The 24,451-nt window shown below is 39.7% G+C and overlaps 2 protein-coding genes across 2 annotated transcripts in view; both read left to right on the top strand.

Moving 5' to 3' along the window:
• ADAM32 (ADAM metallopeptidase domain 32) overlaps positions 1-8,478 on the top strand; it is a 158,086-nt gene extending 149,608 nt beyond the window's left edge. The window contains exons 20-23 of the mRNA XM_055416290.2: positions 1,377-1,415; positions 3,251-3,289; positions 7,437-7,465; positions 8,198-8,478. Coding sequence (XP_055272265.2) covers positions 1,377-1,415; positions 3,251-3,289; positions 7,437-7,465; positions 8,198-8,478 — 388 coding nt within the window. The remainder of the gene's footprint in view (positions 1-1,376; positions 1,416-3,250; positions 3,290-7,436; positions 7,466-8,197) is intronic.
• A 13,471-nt stretch (positions 8,479-21,949) lies between these two features.
• Positions 21,950-24,451, top strand: part of LOC148773737 (disintegrin and metalloproteinase domain-containing protein 5-like) — a 119,652-nt gene continuing 117,150 nt past the window's right edge. The window contains exons 1-2 of the mRNA XM_088832666.1: positions 21,950-22,058; positions 22,724-22,803. Coding sequence (XP_088688792.1) covers positions 22,004-22,058; positions 22,724-22,803 — 135 coding nt within the window. The 5' untranslated portion in view covers positions 21,950-22,003. The remainder of the gene's footprint in view (positions 22,059-22,723; positions 22,804-24,451) is intronic.

The following is a 24,451-nucleotide window of genomic DNA, read 5'->3' as shown; positions in this document are numbered from 1 at the left end:
TTGATTCATTTATTCCTTTAAGATTAATATGAATTTTACCTAATTTTTGTATTTCTGTTGCTGTGTAACAAATGACCACACACTTAGTAACTTAAACTACATTCATTTCCTATGTGGAAGTTCTGTAAGTAGGAAGTCCAGGTGGATTTGACTGGGTTGTCACAAGGCTGACCTGAAGGCCAGGCTGGGATCATAGTTCATTCAGGTTGTAATAAAATCCAATTTCTTGCAGCTTTAGGTCTGAGGTATATCTTTCTGTGTTGCCTGTCTGCTTGGGGCCCTTCTCTCTCTCAGAGGCCACCTGCATTGCTACTCAAGTATCTCCTTTCACCTTTAAAAAAAGTAAGGGCATAGAAGTCTTCCTAATGCTTTGACTGTCTCTTAACTTCTCCCTTCTACCAGCAAGAGAAAACTCTATTTGTAAAGGGCTGACCTGATTGGGTCAGGCCCACCAAAATGATCTCTGTATTTTAAGGCCAACAGATTTGGAGCTTTAATTACATCTGCAAAATCTTTTCAGAGCAGTACTTTGAAGAGTATTTAAATAACCAAGGAATGGGAATCTTAGGGGGCCATTTTAGAATTCTGCCTATTACAACCTCTACTTTTATACATTGGCCTTAGAGTTGTTATTTTGTTATAATGTATTCTGGTAGAGATTTTTTTGTAAAAAGTCAGGAACTTGACTCAATATTTTCCCATTTACCTTTTATGCTTTCTGTTTCCTCTTTTTCAAACTATCATTAGAAATATCACGTCCTTCCCTTAAATTTTTATTAGGATTTTGTATTATTTTTTAACCATTTCTCTGTGTGTCAAATAGGAGGTGGAGATTACCCTGTCAGTACAATCTGCCTAATTGTTTAGAAGTCAGTGAGGGTTTTAAATCTCCACCTGCAGTAATTTGTTTACGGAGAAGGAAATGGCAACCCACTCCAGTGTTCTTGCCTGGAGAATCCCAGGGACGGCGGAGCCTGGTGGGCTGCCGTCTATGGGGTCGCACAGAGTCGGACACGACTGAAGCGACTTAGCAGCAGCAGCAGCAGCAACACATCAGGGTAGAACCTAGAGGCCAGAATCAGATATTCAGAATCAAGCATATATTCTGTACTGAGAAGTGACAAATCAGTTTTCTTGCTCCTCTTTCTATTTGGGAATTTGAAATTTATGTTCTCTATGGACATGGTATATGGATAAAAAGCAATGCTATTATTTTCAGACTGTAACTTAGTAATCTTTTGAAATGATTCATTAGAGGTGATTAGTAGTATAAAAGAATTAATATAGATTACAAAATGACCTGACATTCATTTGTTACGGAGGCACACTTTTTTTAAAGTATTAATATTGAAGCATTATTTTTCACTTGCATTTAGGTCCACATCAGAAAGTAGCAGCCAATCAGATACTGTCAGGTAAGTGAATCAGAAAGGATTTCTTAAAATAAGATGAACAAATTGCTATTCAACAAGTAATTGCTAAGAATTAATTGCACAGCAACAATTGATAAGGTATACTACACATATAGCTTCTAAAAGAGATGGTTGGTTCTCTTTCCCCTTAATATTTTTAGTAGTGAACAAAGAACCTGCCTGCCAGTGCAAGAGATATAAGAGACACAAGTTTGATCCCTGGATCAGGAGGACCCCTGGAGGAGAGCATGGCAATCCACTCCAGTATTCTTGCCTGGAGAATTCCTTGGACAGAGGAGCCTGGAATGCTACAGTCCATGGGGTTGCAGAGTCGGACACAACTGAAGCGACTTGGCACAGCACACACACACACACAAATTCCTTTTAGTATTTTCTAACCAATAACTAGTGAGTGTTTGTCTAAATAAATAAATGCTTTCTTCAGTTTGTTAATATATTTTGGGAGTTTATTCTGGGGAAACAAAGGAATAATTGATTGGTGAAATGTTTATGGTGCTAACTCATAAATGGAGAAGTTCACTTCTTTATTTGGAGACTCTGGAAACCCAATATGAACTGAATGAGTGCTTACCCTGGTCACTTGAGAAAAATTTGCTGAAGAAAAAGGTTGTAAAGGGAATAATAATTCTGTGTGTTACATAGCCTTTCAGAATTACAAAGTAGATTTTTAAAAACTTTTAAATTTTGTATTGGGGTATAACTAATTAACCAAAAATTAATTGTGACAGTTTCAAGTTAAAAGCAAAGGGACTCAGCCATACATACAATTACAAAGTAGTTTTAATTAAGTCTCCCTCCATTTCCTGAAAGGTGGATATGCCTGTGTAATAACACAATAATTGTTTAGTTTTCCACATCCAACAGTTTGGGATGGTGTTATTCCACCTGTGTGCGTGTGTGTGTGCCTGCTCAGTTGCTTCAGTGGTGTCCAATTCTTTACAACCCTATGGACTGTAGCCTGCCAGGCTCCTCTGTCCGTGGGACTCTCCAGGCAAGAATACTTGAGTGCGCTCCTGTGCCCTCGTGATTCCACTTAACTTCCTCCAAAATATACTGCTGTCCCAGACACACCCAAACGAACAGAGTAGGATGTCTAGGCTGTACAACAGGGCCGTTTAATTTCATTTATTCCAAATAGGTCTTCCTCTTCCATTATAATGCCTTCTGATCCTTTATCTCTCTTTCATTATTATGATCTTTCCCTCTCAATGACACTTATGGAGACATGAGTTACTCTCACTAAGCTAAAAAGAAAAGTTGATTTTCATTAGTATGTCCTCTCGGTGTCAGGGCTTGATCATATGATCCTTAAACATAGTTACCTTTTCCTCACATTGTGTGTATGTCTTATTACACTGTTACCATAAAGGATAAAGTCCAGATTTATCTTGCTCCACACTGTATAGCCAGCATGTAGCAGAGTTCTTGATTTATGGTAAGTGCTTGATAAATGTTTGTTGAATAAAGGAATTAATTAATTAATCTTTTCCACAGACATGCACACAGGCGGTCAGACAAAAAAAATCCACAAACACAAAGGTATAAAGACAAATACACAGACACACACGTGTATCTGTATAACGCTTTTAAATGCCTCCATTTCTCCCTCATATTATCTCTCATCCCGGAACCTTGTCAACATAATTCATCTCTTCTAGGATATTAATTTACCTACACTGAGTAAGGAATGATAGCATAACCCACTGGAATATGTACACTTCAACTAGAGTAGTTTGGATATAAAATGACTTGATTGTCATTCTTAAGGTAGGCATGTTTCTTAGTATTAACTTTTAGACATTTTTATTTTTATTTAGATCGAAGTCAGAAAGTAGTGCCCAAACAAATAGCAGCAGGTAAGTGACTTAGGAAATGTTTCTTATAAGTAAGTCAAAGTTGAAAATGAACAAATAATTGCTTAATATTTTTGAGCAGCTACAATCGATGAAGTACTGCAGTAAAAACAACTTATTAATATTTTACATTCTGGGAATGAGTATTAATGAACTTAATCTTTTCTTCAGTTTACTAAATTTTTATTGGTTGCCTACTCTTGATACATAAGGAAAAACTAGTTAAGTCTAATGAGAGGCAAGATACTTATAATTATTTTGTGAAATTAACTCATAATCAGAGCATTAAATATTTCTTTTTTTTAGATCACATTTATACCCACAAACTCAATATGAACAACTGACTAAATTATTACCGCTCTTAAGAGGAGTTTAAGAGAGTTATTATAAACAGACTGAAATTCTACATGTTTCACATTCCCCACCCCAAGCCAAGAAGTGAAGTGAAGTGAAGTCGCTCAGTCGTGTCTGACTCTTTGCGACCCGATGGACTCTAGCCTACCAGGCTGTTCTGTCCATGGGATTTTCCAGGCAATAGTACTGGAGTGGATTGCCATTTTCTTCTCCAGGGGATCTTCCAAACCCAGGGATCGAACCCAGGTGTCCCGCATTGTAGACAGACACTTTACCGTCTGAGCCATGGGAAAGGTCCCAATCCAACAGCCCACAATTGTGTTTATACAGAGTTCTCATGAGTTTTCAGTTTCCTATGTGGCCTTGTGATCCTTCCAAAGTCATCAAATATTTACTGATCTGCTAATCTTCTTTTCTCCCTTATAGAGTTTTCGTTTACTTGTACTGCTTGGCATTTCCCTTAAAGTGTCTTCTTTTAGTTACATTCAATCCACTGATATTCCAAAATCCACTTTATACCCACAGGTTGTTTTCAGGATGCACCACTGCATTAGATAGTTTCTATCCTCCCTGATGATGTCACTCCCTCCATTCAGGAAGCTGTTGACATTTCTATTTCCTTTATTTTCTTCTTTTTTTTTTTTTATAATGTCTCCTAACATAGTTACTCTTTTATAGACATTGCTTCCTCCAAACTAAGTGTGAAGAAAAAGGCAGATTTTCTTTATTGCCTCTACTCTCACCATTACCAACGGATTTGTAATATAGTGCTCAAACACTCCCTGGAGAAGGAACTGGCAACCCACTCCAGTATTCTTGCCTAGAGAATCCCATGGACGGAGGAGCCTGGTGGGCTACTGTCCACGGGGTCGCAAAGAGTCAGACATGACTGAACAACTTCACTTTAACTTTCTTGGAGAACACAATGGCAACCCACTCCAGTAATGGTGCCTGGAGAATCCCAGGGAGGGCGGAGCCTGGTGGGCTGCTGTCTGTGGGGTCGCACAGAGTCGTACACGACTGAAGCGACTTAGCAGCAGAAGCAGCAGCAGCAGTTCAAACACTAATACTACCAAACTGCTGTTCCCCTAGTGCATTACTTTGCCAGTAAGCTCTGAAATTGCTTGAATATAGTGACCATGTGTACTTTGCTAACCAACTTGTGGTTAGCCCCTAGCAGAGTAAATGCTCACTAAATACTTGTGTAATGGATGAATATCACATTCATCTTGAACTTCACATACACACATGATTGACGTTATAACTACTCCAACTGTCCCCTCACATTATCTCTCATGATAGAATATGTCATTTGCATAGTCATCTTCCTCTGGAAGTGGTATTCAAGACTGAGGGATAATCACCATCCTAGGACAATATATATCACATTTGAAGTGTGTGGACTGGAGTGTTAACCCATTAGTCTAGCTTGTGTTTCAGTTCAGTTACTCAGTCGTGTCCGACTCTTTGTGATCCCACGGACTGCAGCATGCCAGGCCTCCCTGTCCATCACTAACTCCCGGAGCTTGCTCAAACTCGTGTTCATTGAATTGGTCATCCAACCGTCTCATCCTCTGTCATCCCCTTCTTCACCCACCTTCAATCTTTCCCAGCATCAGGGTCTTTTCAGAAGAGTCAGTTGGCCAAAGTATTGGAGTTTCAGCTTTAGTATCAGTCCTTCCAATGAATATTCAGGACTGATTTCCTTTAGGATGGACTGGTTAGATCTTGCAGTCCAAGGGAGTCTCAAGAGTCTTCTCCAACACTACAGTTCAAAAGCATCAATTTTTCGGTGATCAGCTTTCTCTGTAGTCCAACTCTCACATCCAAACATGACTACTGGAGAAACCATAACTGACTAGATGGACCTTTGTTGGCAAAGTAATGTCTCTACTTCTTAATATGCTATCTAGGTTGGTCATGACTTTTCTTCCAAGGAGCAAGCATCTTTTAATTTCTTGGCTGCAGTTGCCATCTTCAGTGATTCTGGAGCCCCCCCAAAAAATAAAGTGTCACTGTTTCCATTGTTTTCCCATCTATTAGATATGAAGTGATAGGACTAGATGCCATGATCTTAGTTTTCTGAATGTTGAGTTTTAAGCCAACTTTTTCACTTTCCTCTTTCACTTTCATCAAGAGGCTCTTTAGTTCTTCTCTTTCTGCTGTAAGTGTGGTGTCATCTGCATATCTGAGGTTATTGATATTTCTCCCGGCAATCTTGATTCCAGCTTGTGCTTCCTCCAGTCCTTGTGTTTAGCATAAACCTAAAGCATTCTTGGATTTCTTTCTGTTAAATTTAATAAGCTAGCAGACATATTTGCTCTGCCTCACTGTTACAGCACCCATTATGTTTTCCTTTTTTCACTATTTTAAAAAGTTTGAAAATCAGTGGGAGGTGTTGATAGAACCAACTCCTCAGGTAAACACTACCAGGACAAAAAAATTTTTTTAAGCCAGAAATCAGATGGGTTATATATACAGCAGTCTGGCAAATCCAGATATACAAATCCCTTTATTGGTTTGAGGGAGAACTAACTGTATTAACCCACTCCAGTATTCTTGCCTGGAGGATCCCATGGACAGAGGAGCCTAAAGGGCTACAGTCCATGGGGTTGCAGAGTCAGATATGAATGAATGACTAACACTTCACTTTCTACTATGTTAAATAGGGGAGTTTCGTGGTCAGAGTAGTAAGGAAAATCTCCTTTAAGTTTTGAAGATACAGCTGTAGGAAAGAATAGGAAGGGTAAACTTATGCCACTCTTATCACTGAATTCTCTCCCTAATCTTACTGCCTATTTTATCTTCTCTGTTGATTAAACTCAGTTAATTTATTTTCAACTTATTTTTTTACTCTTTCATTGTTTGGTTGGGGGATCAAAAATAAGAAATCTGTGGATATAAAAGTAGAAAAGAGGCTCAAGAGTTTGGTTTTGACTTTTGATAATAATGAGTATAAGAAATGTAGCGGATATTTCCTTTTTTACTACAATTTTGAAGGGAAACAAGAAGAAACTGCCATAAAAATCTTTTTTTTTCAGAGTGTATTGTCTCAACCTTAAATTTATTTAGATCCAAGTCATAGAAAAGCAGTGAAACACTTAATAGTAGGCAAATATATTAGGAACTATCTCTTAAATATGCTTTAAATTAAAATGAAGTTTATAATCTACAACTAATTCCTAAATATTTATTGGTGAATTGGTAAAGTATTTCACCAAAAATAATGCATTAATCTTTACTAACCTTGATTACTGAGTATTTAAATAATTTTTAAAAGACTTTTAGTCTTTTTTCTTCAGTTTAATAAAGTTCTTATAAGTTTGTTGGGAACTTGCTCTTGTGGATAAAATGGAATTAGAGTTGACTCTAATAAGATACATGATATGTAAATTAGTTTATAAAATGAATTCATGATTAAGCCACTCACTTTATCCATTAGGTACTATAGGCAAAATGCTAAGGCCTGTGAGTTTCCAAGTGCCAAAACCAAAACACTGTTTACAATATGAAAAAATAAAAAATGGTTGGCTCCAAGATATGGAAAAAGTAAAATTGATATGTATTTAAATTTCTAAAAACAATGCAAAGATTTAACTTGTTATATTCAAGAACATTTCTTGCATGTGTAAAAAATGTTAATTTTCTTATTTGCAAGTACTTCTCATTAAATATGATGGTCCTCCAGAAATCACAATTTCTAGTCAATAAACTACTCAGTTAAGTAAGTTCATAGGCAAAATTATAAAATTTCTTCCTAGAATTGTTTTTGCCATATGAATTTTTCACTTGGCAGTATGCCAACTGCATGTTTTGCAGTGGAAGGTAATTTACTTGTTTATCAGTACCTAAGCAGAGAAGACTCTTGCGAGTCCCCTGGACTGCAAGGAGATCCAACCAGTCCATCCTAAAGGAGACCAGTCCTGGTTGTTCATTGGAAGGTCTGATGCTGAGGCTGAAATTCCAATACCTTGGCCACCTCATGCGAAGATTGACTCACTGGAAAAGACCCTGATGCTGGGAGGGATTTGGGGCAGGAGGGGAAGGGGACGGCAGAGGATGAGATGGCTGGATGGCATCACTGACTCAATGCACATGAATTTGGGTGAACTGTGGGAGTTGGTGATGGACAGGGAGGCCTGGCGTGCTGCGATTCATGGGGTCGCAAAGAGTCGGACACGACTGAGTGACTGAACTGAACTGAACTGAAGTACATGTGTCTTTGTTCTCTTCCACAGTAACTAACAATTCCTTCAGAAGGCAATGGATATCACTGGAGATCTCACTGAGAAATGAAAATTCGACCTTTTCTCCCCTGGTCACAGCTGATGGAAAACAATAAACCAAGATGGACCAATTTGCAGGAGCATCTATGTTTTTATTTCCTCTCCCACCCTAAGGCAAAGTTTTGCCATGTCAGGGCCCTTGACTGAAGACAGTCAATCTGGACTCCCATTGACTCCCTGAGCTCTTCTCCATTGCTCTCCCCACCACCCACTTGGGATTATTGCCTAGGCCCCTAGCAGCTGGGGATCTGCATCAACTCCTGTTACTCAGGGAAGGATCTGTATGTGGACTGTGTTCCTCCTCCTGGTCCTTCTCACTGCTGCGTGCAGATCTCAGTTAATACAGCTATTTGCCCCCTCTCCCTCCCCACAACTGCAGAACCAGGGCTAAGGGAAGCTGTGCTTGCTCAGGCCTCACATTCTGCTTGCCACCTTTCTCATGCCTCTCAGTTGGGTGACCCGCAGGGTGAATCCCGGAAGACAGAAGGACCCACGGAGCTTGGGCTTTGGTCTCAGGAGCAAAGATTAATACCTTACCAGAATTTGATATGAAGATTGATAAATTGAGTTAGGAAAAATATCTCTCATTTTCCTTTTTCTGAAACTATGTATTAAATTGCTCAGTTTTTCAATAAATACTTGGCAAAATTCATCAATGAAACTGGAGCTTTCTTTGTGGGAAGATTTTAAATTATGGATTCAATATCTAACAGAACTATTTAGACTTTCCATTTATTGTGATTTTTTTCAGAAGTGGTAATTTTAAAGCAGCTTATCCATTTCATTTAATGGTCAATCTTTTGACATAAAGTTGTTCATAATATTCTTCACAATGTCTATAGGAGCTAAAGTTATGTCCCTTCTTCATTCCTAACTATGGTGATACTATATGCATCTTTGTTTTCTGTTTCATTGATCTATGTCTTAAAATTTGCTCATTTCCTAGATTCTTGAGGTGAAAGTTTAGCTCATTGTTTTTAAATCTTTTCTAATTCATTTAAAGATACGTATTTGCTCTATGAATCTCTTTAGCTACATCTCACAAGTTCTGATGTGTTAGTTTGACCTCAGAATTATGAATTTCTTAGAAGTATGTTGTTTCATTTCTAAATATTTGGATATTTTCAGTTTCATCTTTTCTTAATTTAGTCATGGTTGGAGAACATACTTGCATAATTCTCATACTCTGAAACTATTGTTTTGCTCTGATCCACTCTACGGTCTATTTTGGTGAATGTTCCATGTGCACTAAAAATGTACGTTTTGTCGTTGTCAAATACGTAAATGTCAAGTAAGGCTTATTGACATTCTTTTTGAAATCTCATATGTAAAGGAGATTATACAGTATTTATCTTTCTGTGTCTTATCTAACTTAGCGAACGTCCTCTGTGTTTATCCATGTTGTCACACATGGCAGGACTGAGAAAGGGCGGACGTGAGGAGGGTGAGATTTCCTTCTTTTTCACAGCTGAATAAATATATCATGTTTTATTTATCCGTTTGTCTGTTGTGGACACAGGTTATTTCCATATCTTGGCTATTGTGAATTATGCTGCAAAGAACATAGGTGTGCATATATTTCTTTGAGATACTGACTTCATTTACTCCTGATATATGCCCAGAGGTAAGACTGGTGGATCATACGGCATTCTGTTTTCAGTTTTTGAGGAACTGCCGTACTGCTTTCCCTAATGGCTGTACCAGTTTATATTCTCTCTTCCACAGCATACCACAGTTCCAATTTCTCCACACATGCACTGGATAATACTTGTCCTGTTCATCTTTTTGGTAATATCCAGTCTAAAAGTTGTAAGACTTTATCTTGTTGTGGTTTTTATTCGTATTTCCCTGATAATTAGTGATGTTCAACACTTTTTCATGTATCTGTTGGTAATTATATGTCTTCTTCAGAAAAATGTCTATTAAGGTCATTTTGCCCATTTTGTAAGTGGACTATTTGTGATTTTTTTTGCTATTGAGTTACATGAATTTCAAGTATACTTTGGTTATTAACCCCTTCTCAAGTGTATGATTTGCAAGTATTTTTCCCATTCCATAGGTTGCTTTTTCATTTGTTAACTGTGTCCTTTGCTGTGAAAAGCTTTTTAGTTTGCTGTAACAAGAGAAGAGAGTGACAAAAGAACTACAAGACAAATACAAAACTGTTAATAAAATGACAATAATAAATCCTTCCCTATCAATAATTACTTTAAATGAAAGTGGGTTAAACTTCTCGATAAAAAGATACAGAATGGCTGAATGATTAAAAATGAAAGCAGGGAAGGAACAAGATGGCGGAGGAATAAGATGGCGAGACCACTCTCTCCCCCACAAATTCATCAAAAGAACATTTGAACGCGAGTAAAGTCCACAAAACAACTTCTGAATGCTGGCAGAGGACGTCAGGCACCCAGAAAAGCAGCCCATTGTCTTCGAAAGGAGGTAGAAAAAACATAAAAGATAAAAAGCGAGACAAAAGAAGTAAGGACGGAGCTCCGTCCCGGGAAGGGAGGCTTTAAAAAGAGAGAAGTTTCCAAACACCAGGAAACACTCTCACTGGTGAATCTGTGGTGAGCCTTGGAAGCTCAGAGGGCCACATAACCCTCTTTTTTTTTTAAGATTTTTTTAAAACCCACAGATTACCCGCCAAACGGTAACTCCCAGCGGAGAAGCAGCGCAGACGCCTGCATACGCCATTTGCAAGCGGGGGCTGGGCAGGGAGGAGCCGGCTGAACTGCTTAGAGAGAGGACTGGGCTTGAATGCCGCGAGAACAATTTGAGAGAACTGGGGAGAGCAAAGCAGACTGTGGGATAGCTTCCCCACGAAAAGGCGGAAAGCTCTAACCTATGACTCGGCCAGCCCCGCTCACAGAATAAAGGACTGAGCAGAGTGAGCCGGCTGCGGCTGGCCCATCCCCCCTCCCCCGCCGAGACAGGCAGGAGCGCAGCCAGAGCCGGAGCGGGCAACCACGGCCCCAGAAAGGCATCTGATACAAACTGCACACAGGCTTGTTGCTAATCAGGACTTCTTGGGCTTGGGCTGGTCGATAGCCCCCTGAGAAGGTGCACCGGTTGTACACCCAGAAAACTGAGTGGCGGGGACTGGGGAGGCGATAAGTCACAGAGACCGTGCTCGCCAAACACCTGGTCCCCTGAGCTGCTTGGACCGGGGAAGGCACAAAACGCAGGCCCAACCAAGTCTGCGCCTTTGTGGAGTACCTGACACCTGAACTTGAGCCGCTCAGACCTGGGAAGTGCATACAACCCAGCGCCGGCCTCGGACAGTTCCCGGGAGAGCAACCTAGAGCCTGCGCAGTGTAGACTGGGACAGCATATGTGCTGTGAGCGGGGGCAAACCCAGTGAGGCCGAGACGCTGCGAGCACTCCCCACAGACGCCAGAGATATTCGTCTGCAGCGTTCCTCCCTTCCCAGAACAGGACTGAACAACTGAGCCTTAAAAAGTGTCCACCCACCCCCTAGTATCAGGGCGGAAATTAGACACTGAAGAGACCAGCAAACAGAAGCTAAAACAGAGGGAACCACCTTGGAAATGACAGACAGAGAAGTCTAGAGGCTACTCCAAGAATAAGACCAAAAACCAGAGGCAAGAGGCTTAAGCCCAAATCCTGAGAACACCAGAGAAATCCTGACTCCAGGGAACATTAATCGATAGGAGCTCATCAAACGTCTCCATACCTACACTAAACCCAAGAGTCAACAAGTTCCAGAGCAAGACATACCACACAAATTCTACAGTAACACAAGAAACTAGCCCTGAGCTTCAATATACAGGCTGCCCAAAGTCACTCCAAACCCACTGACATCTCATAACTCATTACTGGACACTTCATTGCACTCCAGAGAGAACAAATCCAGCTCCACCCACCAGAACACCGACACAGGCTTCCATAACCAGGGAACCTTGACAAGTCACCTGTCCAACCCCACACACAGAGAGGAAACTACATAATAAAGAGAACTCCACAAACGGCCAGAAGAGGGAAAGGCCACCCCAAGCAAAGCATTATAAGCAAGATGAAGAGGCAGAGAAATACCCAGCAAGTAAAGGAACAAGATAAATGCCCACCAACACAAACAAAAGAGGAAGATATAGGGAATCTACATGAAAAAGAATTTCGAATTTTGGTGGTGAAAATGATTCAAAATCTTGAAAGCAAAATGGAGTTACAGATAAATAACCTGGAGAAAAGGATTGAGAAGATGGAAGAAAGGATTAAGAAGGACTTAGAGGAAATAAAAAAGAGTCAATATACAATGAATAATACAATAGATGAGATCAGAAACACTCTGGAGGGAACAAACAGTAGAATAACAGAGGCAGAAGACAGGATAAGCGAGCTAGAAGATACAATTATAGAAATAAATGAAACAGAGAGGAGAAAAGAAAAACAAAAGAAATGAGAACAATATTAGAGACCTCTGGGACAACGTTAAACGCTCCAACATTCGAATCATAGGAATCCCAGAAGAAGAAGACAAAAAGAAAGACCATGAAAGAATACTTGAGGAGATAATAGTTGAAAACTTCCCTAAAATAGGGAAAGAAATAATCACCCAAGTCCAAGAAACCCAGAGAGTCCCCAACAGCATAAACCCAAGGCGAAATACTCCAAGACACATATTAATCAAATTAACAAAGATCAAACACAAAGAACAAATATTAAAAGCAGCAAGGGAAAAACAGCAAATAACACACAAGGGGATTCCCATAAGGATAACAGCTGATCTTTCAACAGAAACTCTTCAGGCCAGGAGGGAATGGCAAGACATACTTAAAGTGATGAAAGAAAATAACCTACAGCCCAGACTACTGTACCCAGCAAGGATCTCATTCAAATATGAAGGAGAAATCAAAAGCTTTACAGACAAGCAAAAGCTGAGAGAATTCAGCATTACCAAACCAGCTCTCCAACAAATGCTAAAGGATGTTTTCTAGACAGGAAACACAGAAAGGGTGTATAAACTCAAACCCAAAGCAATAAAGAAAATGGCTACGGGATTGTACTTATCAATAATTACCTTAAACATAAATGGGTTGAATGCCCCAACCAAAAGACAAAGGCTGACTGAATGGATACAAAAACAAGACCCCCATATATGTTGTCTGCAAGAGACCCACCTCAAAACGAGGGACACATACAGACTGAAAGTGAAGGGCTGGAAAAAGATATTCCATGCAAATAGAGACCAAAAGAAAGCAGGAGTAGCAATACTCATATCAGATAAAATGGACTTAAAAACAAAGGCTGTGAAAAGAGACAAAGAAGGAAACTACATAATGATCAAAGGATCAATCCAAGATGAAGATATAACAATTATAAATATTTATGCACCCAACATAGGAGCACCGCAGTATGTAAGACAATTACTAACAAGTATGAAAGGAGAAATTAACAACAATGCAATAATAGTGGGAGATTTTAATACCCCACTTACATCTATGGATAGATCAACTAAACAGAAAATTAACAAGGAAACACAATCTTTAAATGATACAATAGACCAGTTAGACCTAATAGATATCTATAGGACATTTCACCCCAAAACAATGAATTTCACCTTTTTCTCAAGCACACATGGAACCTTTTCCAGGATAGATCACATCCTGGGCCATAAATCTAGCCTTGGTAAATTCAAAAAAGTTGAAATCATTCCATGCATCTTTTCTGACCACAATGCAGTAAGATTAGATCTCAATTATGGGAGAAAAACTATTAAACATGCCAACATATGGAGGCTGAACAACACGCTGCTGAACAACGAACAAATCATAGAAGAAATCAAAAGAGAAATCAAAATATGCATAGAAATGAATGAAAATGAAAACACAACAACCCAAAACCTCTGGGACGCTGTAAAAGCAGTGCTAAGGGGGAAGTTCATAGCAATACAGGCACACTTCAAGAAACAAGAAAAAAGTCAACTAAATAACCTAACTCTACATCTAAAGCAACTAGAAAAGGAAGAAATGAAGAACCCCTGGGTCAGTAGAAGGAAAGAAATTGTAAAAATTAGGGCAGAGATAAATGCAAAAGAAACAAAAGAGACCATAGCAAAAATCAACAAAGCCAAAAGCTGGTTCTTTGAGAAGGTAAATAAAATTGACAAACCACTAGCCAGACTTATCAAGAAACAAAGGGAGAAGAACCAAATCAATAAAATTAGAAATGAAAATGGAGAGATCACAACTGACAACACAGAAATACAAAGGATTATTAGAGAATACTATCAGCAATTATATGGCAATAAAATGAATAACCTGGAAGAAATGGACAAATTCCTAGAAAAGTACAACTTTCCAAAACTGAACCAGGAAGAAATAGAAAATCTGAACAGACCCATCACAAGCACGGAACTAGAGGCTGTAATCAGGAATCTTCCAGCAAACAAAAGCCCAGGTCCAGACGGCTTCACAGCCGAATTCTACCAAAAATTTAGAGAAGAGCTAACACCTGTTCTACTCAAACTCTTCCAGAAAATTGCTGAGGAAGGGAAACTTCCAAACTCATTCTATGAGGCCACCATCACCCTAATCCCAAAACCTGGTAAAGACCCCACAAAAAAAGAAAACTACAGGCCAGTATCACTGATGAACATAGATGCAAAAGTCCTTAACAAAATTCTAGCAATCAGAATCCAACAACATATTAAGAAGATCATACATCATGACCAAGTGGGCTTTATCCCAGGAATGCAAGGATTCTTCAATATCCGCAAATCAATCAATGTAATACACCACATTAACAAACTGAAAAATAAAAATCATATGATTATCTCAATAGATTCAGAGAAAGCCTTCGACAAAATTCAACATCCATTTATGATAAAAACCCTCCAGAAAGTGGGAATAGAAGGGACATACCTCAACATAATAAAAGCTATATATGACAAACCCACAGCAAACATTATCCTCATTGGTGAAAAACTGAAAGCATTTCCCCTAAAGTCAGGAACAAGACAAGGGTGCCCACTCTCACCACTACTATTCAACATAGTTCTGGAAGTTTTGGTCACAGCAATCAGAGCAGAAAAAGACATAAAAGGAATACAAATTGGAAAAGAAGAAGTAAAATTTTCACTGTTCGCTGATGACATGATCCTCTACACAGAAAACCCTAGAGACTCTACCAGAAAACTACTAGAGCTAATCAATGATTACAGTAACGTTGCAGGATATAAAATCAACACACAGAAATCCCTTGCATTCCTATACACTAATAATGAGAAAATAGAAAGAGAAATTAAGGAAACTATTCCATTCACTGTTGCAACGAAAAGAATTAAATACTTAGGAATATATCTACCTAAGGAAACAAAAGACTTGTACATAGAAAACTATAAAACACTACTGAAAGCAATCAAAGAGGACACTAATAGATGGAGAAATATACCATGTTCATGGATTGGAAGAATAAATATTGTAAAAATGAGTATACTACCCAAAGTAATTTATACATTCAATGCAATCCCTATCAAGCTACCAACAATATTTTTCACAGAACTAGAACAAATAATCTCACAATTTGTATGGAAATACAAAAAACCTCGAATAGCCAAAGCAATCTTGAGGAAGAAAAATGGAACTGCCGGACTTCAGGCTCTACTACAAAGCCACAGTCATCAAGACAGTATGGTACTGGCACAAAGACAGAAATATAGATCAGTGGAACAAAATAGAAAGCCCAGAGATAAATCCACGCACCTATGGACACCTCATCTTTGACAAAGGAGGCAAGAATATAAAATGGACAAAAGACAGTCTCTTTAACAAGTGGTGCTGGGAAAACTGGTCAGCCACTTGTAAAAGAATGAAACTAGAACACTTCCTAACACCATACACCAAAATAAACTCAAAATGGATTAGAGAGCTATATGTAAGACCAGAAACTATAAAACTCCTAGAGGAGAACGTAGGCAAAACACTCTCCGACATAAATCACAGCAGGATCCTCCAAGACCCACCTCCCAGAATATTGGAAATAAAAGCAAAAATAAACAAATGGGACCTAATTAAAATCAAAAGCTTCTGCACAGCAAAGGAAACTATAAGTAAGGTGAAAAGACAACCTTCAGAATGGGAGAAAATAATAGCAAATGAAGCAACTGATAAAGGATTAATCTCCAAATTATACAAGCAGCTCCTGCAGCTCAATTCCAGAAAAATAAATGACCCAATCAAAAAATGGGTCAAAGAACGAAACAGACATTTCTCCAAAGAAGACATAAAGATGGCTAACAAACACATGAAAAAACACTCAACATCCCTCATAATCAGAGAGATGCAAATCAAAACCACAATGAGATACCATTTCACACCAGTCAGAATGGCTGCTATCCAAAAGTCTACATGCAATAAATGCTGGAGAGGATGTGGAGAGAAAGGAACCCTCTTACACTGTTGGTGGGAATGCAAACTAGTACAGCCACTATGGAGAACAGTATGGAGATTCCTCAAAAAATTGGATATAGAACTGCCATATGATCCAGCAATCGCACTCCTGGGCATACACACCGAGGAAACCAGAATTGAAAGAGACACGTGTACTCCAATGTTCATTGCAGCACTGTTTATAATAGCCAGGACACGGAAGCAACCTAGATGTCCATCTGCAGATGAATGGATAAGAAAGCTTTGGTACATATACACAATGGAGTATTATTCAGCCATTAAAAAGAATACATTTGAATCAGTTCTAATGAGGTGGATGAAACTGGAGCCTATTATACAGAGTGAAGTAAGCCAGAAAGAAAAACACCAATACAGTATACTAACACATATATATGGAATTTAGAAAGATGCAAATGATAACCCTGTATACGAGACAGCAAAAGAGACACAGATGTATAGAACAGTCTTTGGGACTCTATGGGAGAGGGTGAGGGTGGGATGATTTGGGAGAATGGCATTGAAACACATATGTTGTCATATGTGAAACGAATCACTAGTTCAGGGTCAATGCTTGTTATAGGATGCTCGGGGCTGGCATGCGGGGATGACCCAGAGGGAGGATAAAGGGAGGAGGGAGGTGGGAGGGGGGTTCAGGAGGGGGAACTTATGTACACCCGGGGTGAATTCATGTCAATGTATGGCAAAACCAACCAATATAATATTGTAAAATAATTTGCCTCCAATAAAAATAATTACCAAAAATAAATAAATAAAAATGAAAGCAAACTCCCACTGTATGGTATCTACAGGAAATTAACTTTAGATTGAAGGTATACATAGGCTGAAAGTGAGAGGAAGAAAAAGGTGTTTCCCACAAATGATAACCAAAAGAAAGGAGTGGTTATATTTAAATCAGATGAAGCAGACTTCACATCGAAAACTGCCCCCTCTAGAGTCAAAAAAAAGATCATGACACAATGATAAAAGGGTAAATTCAACAGAAAGATATAACGATTGTAAATATACATACACCCAAAATCAGAGCACCTTAGTGTATAAAACAAATATTGACAAATCTGAAAGAAGAAATTGACAGCAATGCAATAATAGTAGGAGATTTCAGTACCCCATTTTAAATAATAGGTAAAACACAGAAAATCAATAAACAGCAGACTTGAACAGCACTACAGACAATGTGAACCCAACAGGCATATACAGAACTTTTCACTCAAAGCAGAAGAATGCACATTCTTGATTATACATAGAACATTCCCCGAATAGGTCAGAAAACAAGTCTTAAATTTAAGAAGATGGAAACCATAACAAGCATCTTCTGCTTAAGATTAATATTATCTCGTATGCTGTGTGATCTGCTCCCGTTGAGGCTGCATGCAGTATTTCCCTGCCTGAGCTGTTGTAGTTGTGGAACATGACCAAGCCACACACATTTTTAATTCTTACTAAAGGTAGTCTTCCAAGAGTAAACTCTATTCAAGTTTGTGTCTGTCTTTGGTCATTTTCCAGGTCCTTTGGGTTTTTAAAGGTATTTTGCCAGGCATTTATAATTGTTTTCTGTGTGAGGTATCAGACTACACATTAGTGTAATCTTTACCAGAAGTCATCCCCAGGGCTGGACTTGGTAAATCACAGAATATATTAAAAAAAATATTTCTTGGAAAAGTGCCAGATTGTTCTCTGAAATGGTTATTACTGCCTACATGCCTACAAACCAAGTCTGATGTTTCTCGTCATTCTTGCCTGTGCTTGATGCTATTCACCACCCTAATTTTTGCTAATTTTCCAGGCAGGAGTACTGGAGTGGGGTGCCATAGACTTCTTTGAATTTATTGGATAGAAAGTGATATATCACTGTTGTTTTAATTTGCTCATTTGTGATTACTATTTAAAGATCTCTTTATATCCTTTTAGGCATTTACTTATCATGCTTTATGAAAACAAGTATTCATAATGTTTTCCTATATTGCTACTGGATTTTTTTGTCCCCTTCTGTCTCCTCCCATACTTTGTCTGTATGTGTGTGTGTGTGTGTGTGTGTGTGTGTGTATGTGTGTATGTGTATGTATGTAGGGGGGATGCTCAGGTATGTTGGATATCCTAGATAGTAATTCCTGGTTTGTATTAAACTTTGCAAATGTCCTCTCCTTGTCTTTCACTTTTCTCTTAACTTTTTAATATTTGGGTTCTAAAGCCATTCTCTTATTTTTCAAATTAAGAGAAGGAGTTTTCCCAGTATCCCTTTAAGTATTTCCTTCTAATTATTTTAATTTTTCTCCTCTGGAAAATACTGTTATTAAAACTTCTGTACTCCTTATCTCTTAATTTTAGTTTTGTCTTTTCTATATATTTTTTTAATCCTTTCTTGTTCTTTCCTGGGAGGGTTTGTCAATTGGAGCAATAAGTGTCTGCTGCTAAGTCACTTCAGTCGTGTCCGACTCTGTGAGACCCCATAGACAGAAGCCCACCAGGCTCCCCCATCCCTGGGATTCTCCAGGCAAGAACACTGGAGTGGGTTGCCATTTCCTTCTCCAATGTGTGAAAGTGAAAAGTGAAAGTCAAGTCGCTCAGTCATGTTTGACTTGTAGCGACCCCATGGACTGCAGCCTATCAGGCTCCTCCGTCCATGGGATTCTCCAGGCAAGAGTACTGGAGTGGCTTGCCATTGTCTATGCTACCATTTATACTAACACTTGTGATTTTATTTCTTGCCACTTGGTTATTTTTAAGAATTATTTGTTAGTGTTATATTCTGCTAATAACTTCTCTTTGTTTTTCAGGACAACCAAGCAATTCCAAAGTGAATTTATAAACATGATTTTGACATTTGTTAAAGGAAATGTATAGTCAATATCGAGTATGCCTATATTTTAGTGTATTTAGTATAATGTGGGTGAGGATCTGTGAAAGAGAGGATGCCTATAGACCTCAAGAGATCAAACTCTTCTTGCTCCTAATAGAGGCAGAATGTACTGTAAAAGGGGCTAATGAAGTAAAAACTAGGGGCTACAGGATTACACCGTGTGGCAATAATAACTTGTGATACTAAAGAAGATTTTTTGAAAAGTCTCTATTCGAACAAAGATTGTATATGTGGAGGGGAGGAGACTTCTGCCTTCAATAGCTGTCTAGTAGAGGGCAACCCACTGCAGTATTCTTGCCTGGAAAATTTCCACGGACAGAGGAGCCTGGCCGGCTACAGTCCATGGGGTCGCGAAAAGTCCTGTGGGACTGAGACTGCGAGACTGAGCACACACACGCACCCACAGTGGCTCACAAACCACAAGATTTACCAGAGTCACAGTGTTTGCACCAGTGTTTGCAGATACACACGTTTGCCTGCTGATGGGTAAGTATTGTTACAGGGAGGAAACTTTTGTTTGCTGTCAGCTTGAGCATTTGAAAAGCCTCTTGATGAAAGTAAAAGAGAAGAGTGAAAAAGCTGGCTTAAAACTCAACATTCAGAAAACTAAGATCATAGCATCCGGTCCAATCACTTCATGGCAAAGAGATGGGGGAACAATGGAAACAGTGACAGACTTAATTTTGGGGGGCTCCAAAATGACTGCAGATGGTAACTGCAGTCATGAAATTAAAGGACACTTGCTCCTTGGAAGAAGAGCTATGGCCAACCTAGACAGCATATTAAAAAAGCAGAGACATTACTTTGCCAACAAAGGTCCGTCTAGTCAAACCTATGGTTTTTCCAGTGGTCATGCATGGGTGTGAGAGTTGGACTGTGAAGAAAGCTGAGCGCCGAAGAATTGATGCTTTTGAACTGTGGTGCTGGAGAAGACTCTTGAGAGTCCCTTGGACTGCAAGGAGATCCAACCAGTCCATTCTAAAGGAGATCAATCCTGGGTGTTCACTGGAAGGACTGATGCTGAAGCTGATGCTCCAGTACTTTGGCCACCTGATTCAAAGAGCTGACTCATTTGAAAAGACCCTGATGCTGGGAAAGGTTGAAGGCAGGAGGAGAAGGGGACGACAGAGGATGAGATAGATGGCATCACCGACTCAATGGACATCAGTTTGAGTGAACTCTGGGAGTTGGTGATGGACAGGGAGGCCTGGTGTGCTGCAGTCCATGGGGTCGCAAAGAGTCGGACAAACCTGAGGGACTGAACTGAGCATTTAAAAAGCATTCTGATATTTATTCAGTTCAGTTTAGTCTCTCAATCATGTCCAACTCTTTGCGACCCCGTGAACCACAGCACGCCAGGCCTCCCTGTCCATCACCAATTCCCAGAGTTTACCCAAACTCATGTCCATCGAGTTGGTGATGCCATCCAACCATCTCATCCTCTGTCGTCCCCTTCTCCTCCTGCCTTCAATCTTTCCCAACATCAGGGTCTTTTCCAATGAGTCAGCTCTTCGTATCAGGTGCCCAAAGTATTGGAGTTTAAGCTTAAACATCAGTCCTTCCAATGAACACCCAGGACTGATTTCCTTTAGGGTGGACTGGTTGGATCTCCTTGCAGTCCAAGGGACTCTCGAGAGTCCTCCAACACCATGGTTCAAAAGCATTAATTCTTCTGCGCTCAGCTTTCTTTATAGTCCAACTCTCACATCCATACATGACTACTGGACAAACTGTAGCCTTGACTAGACGGACCTTTGTTGGCAAAGTAGTGTCTCTGCTTTTTAATATGCTGTCTAGGTTGGTCATAACTTTCCTTCCAAGGAGTAAGCGTCCTTTAATATCACGGATGCAATCAGCATCTGCAGTGATTTTGGAACCCCCCCAAAATAAAGTCAGCCACTGTTTCCACTGTTTCCCCATCTATTTGCCATGAAGTAATGGGACTGGATGCCATGATCTTATTTTTCTGAATGTAGAGCTTTAAGCCAACTTTTTCACTCTCATCAAGAGGCTTTCACTTTCATCAAGAGGCTCTTTAGTTCTTCTTCACTTTCTGCCATAAGGGTGGTGTTATCTGCATATCTGAGGTTATCTGATATTTATTAGTCACCAGGTAATGTAAGGGAGAAGGCAATGGCAACTCACTCCAGTACTCTTGCCTGGAAAATCCCAGGGACAGAGGAGCCTAGTAGGCCTCAGTCCATGGCGTCGCGAAGAGTCAGACGTGACTGATCGACTTCACTTTCACTTTTCACTTTCATGCATTGGAGAAGGAAATGGCAACCCATTCCAGCGTTTTTGCCTGGAAAATCCCAGGGAAGGCAGAGCCTGGTGGGCTGCCGTCTATGGGGTCGCACAGAGTCGGACACGACTGAAGCGACTTAGCAGGAGCAGCAGGTAATGTAAGGAAAAGCCATTTTTAGCAAATGGCATTATGATACATTATCTTTGCACCTTCTCCTCACTGTACTTGGAAACTACTTCAAAAATCATCAATCCGAGTAGAAGATACAACCAAAACCAGGCACCACCAACCAGCCTCATCTGAGAATCGTAACTTGCTGCAGCTTTCCCTTCCTTCACAAGAAACCGAATGCTGTCTCCTCTGCCGCAGCTGCCCACCAGCTGCTCGCTAGGTGCGCTCGCGGGCCCTCCGGGAGGCAGCCAGGAGCCGCCCCCAGCCTTTTTCTCGCGCGCCGCGGGCGTCTCCAACCCGCCCTGGGCCCCCGTTCGCTGCACCGCCTCAACCGTCACTGTCGGGCCAGTGTGGCTCCAGGTCAGCGGAGCCATGTTCCTCCTCCTGGTCCTTCTCACCGTCCTCAGGGGACTGCACGGAGGACCCAGTAAGTCCAGAACCTCGCCTTCTCCAGTTGGAGGGCTGCCCTTGTCGTCCAGAGTCCGCCCCCAGACCTCCCTCCCACCCTTGGCCTCGAGGTTTTGCAGCCAAGGAGGCAGAGGCAGCGTCGGCGCGGAAAATCTTTTCATTTCTCTGGGTGATTTCCTTGTCTGTAAAATGGACAAAAATGAAAGATGTAGTCTTTTTGACATTCAGAATTCTGCTTTTCTAGAATAATTGCACCGCCATGAAGAAGCCATTTATCAATGAGTTCCTCGTTGGTAACTGCATTCCTCCACCTTCTCCGTGGATAATTGCAGGTCACCTTTGTCTTCAGTATTCTGTATCTTTTTTTCCCTTGCAGAAGGTCCCAGTTTTCTGATGCATTCCACTTTTAAAATTTCCATTTCTCTTACGTCAGTGTAATTTGTTACTGTTACTTAGTCAAACTGCCTGCCTGCCGATAGGAAAAGAGAGAGAATGCAACCTTAAGATTATAAAGGGTTAAGAAATATATGGGTAAGAAGGACCAAAAGACAGCAGAAAGGGAAAGCAGATGCATATATTACACACGAAAAAGTTGGTAATGTAGAAAAACACATGAAGAATTGGATTAGAAATGAAAATGTAAGGTTACAAGTATCAGACTAACTTTGCTTGTTTTTCTTTTAGATCTTCATAAAAAGTTTTTGCAGACCACAATTCCTGAAAAGATTTCAACGTCTGAGGCAATCACAGATCCAGAAAATAATGTAATTGGGAAATAATATTTTTATTTCTTAAATTGTGTGAAATTACTTTTAATATCAAGACCATAGCTGCTGATGTTGGGCAGTAATTCAGTTCTTGGAGGCAGAGCTGAGTGCTCCGACCAGGTTCACAAGGAGGAACACTTTGATGAGAGGTGTTGAGGCAAAAAAAAAAAAAAGCATTTATTTGTGGTTTGTTAGGACTGCAGCCTGGAAGACACAAATCCAAGAAGCACTTGAAATATGTTCCACCAGACTACAAAATGGTGGAAGAAAGCTTCTAGGTTACATAAATTGTTAAGAATTAGGATTGGAGCTGGCAAGAAGTAAGGGTGTCCATTAAGCCACAGCTGTGGCTGTCCCTAATTGGCTGACTTTTAGAAACTTGGGGTTGTCACTGATTTGCAAACTTTCAGAAGCTAGGTATTTGAGTGTCACTGTTCTTAACTGGCTGATTTTCTGATTGTACATGGTGATAAAAATTATCTCTAATAGCAGTTACACAACTTGAGATTTTGGCCAAATGATAATTCCCCCCCCCTCCCAGTTTCTGTCTATAAAGATTTAATATTATAGTTAATTTTAAAAATTGAAGAATAGTTATCTGCAACATTATGTTAGTTCCAGGTGCAAACATAGTAATTCAGTATTTCTGTACATTACAAAATGATCACCTTGATAAACTTAGTTATCATCTATCACTGTACAAAGGCATTACAATATTATTGACAGTATTCCCCGGACTGTACATTTCATCCTTATAACTCACTTATTTTGTAACTGAAAGTTTGTATCTGTTTATCTCCCTCACCTATTTCATTCATCCCCCTAACTCTCTTCCTTATGGCAGCTACCTGTTCTCTGTATCTGCGGGTCTCTCAGCTTATGTTGGTTCATTTGTTTTGTTTTTTATATTCCACATATAAGAGAAGTCAGGTGGTACTTGACTTTGTCTGACTCATTTCACTTAGCTTAGTACTGTGCTGTAGGTCCATCCGTGTTGTAAATGGCAAGTTTTCACTTTTTGAGTAATACTATTTTGTGTATAAAACCATATCGTCATCTATTCATCTACTGATGGGCACTTAGATTGCTTCCATATCTTGGCTATTGTAAATAATTGCAGTGAACATGGGGTTCATGTATCTTTTTGGATTAGAGCTTTTTGTTTTCTTCAGGAAAAAACTCAGAAGTGAAATTTCTAGGCCCTGTGGTAGTTCTGTCTTTAATTTTTTGAGGACCCTCTATGGTATTTTACATGGTGGCTGCACCATTTTACATTCCAGCCAACACTGTATGAGGGCTTTCTTCTCCACATCCTCTCACACTGTTATCGCTTGTCTTTTTGATCACCAGTGTGAGGTGATATCTCATGGTTTTCATTAGCATTTCCTGATGATTAGTAATGTTGAGGATTTTTTCATGTGCCTGTTGGCCATCTGTGTGTCTTCTTTAAAAAAATATCTATTCATTTATTCTGCCCATTTTTTAAAATGTGTTGTTTGCTTTCCAGATGTTGAATTGTCTAAGTTCTTTGTCTACTTTGAATATTGGTCCTTTATCATATATATTTTTTGTGACTCTTTTCTCCTGTTCAATAGGCTTTTTCATTTTGTTAGTATAGTTTCCTGCACTGTGAAAAGCTTTTTAG

Source organism: Moschus berezovskii, chromosome 26 (assembly GCF_049115385.1).
Source record: "Moschus berezovskii isolate FMDL1 chromosome 26, NW_MosBer_1.0, whole genome shotgun sequence".
In the NCBI taxonomy this organism is placed as follows: Eukaryota; Metazoa; Chordata; class Mammalia; order Artiodactyla; family Moschidae; genus Moschus; species Moschus berezovskii.
Note: the sequence above shows the minus strand (reverse complement) of the source record. Positions and strands in the feature narration are given on the sequence as shown.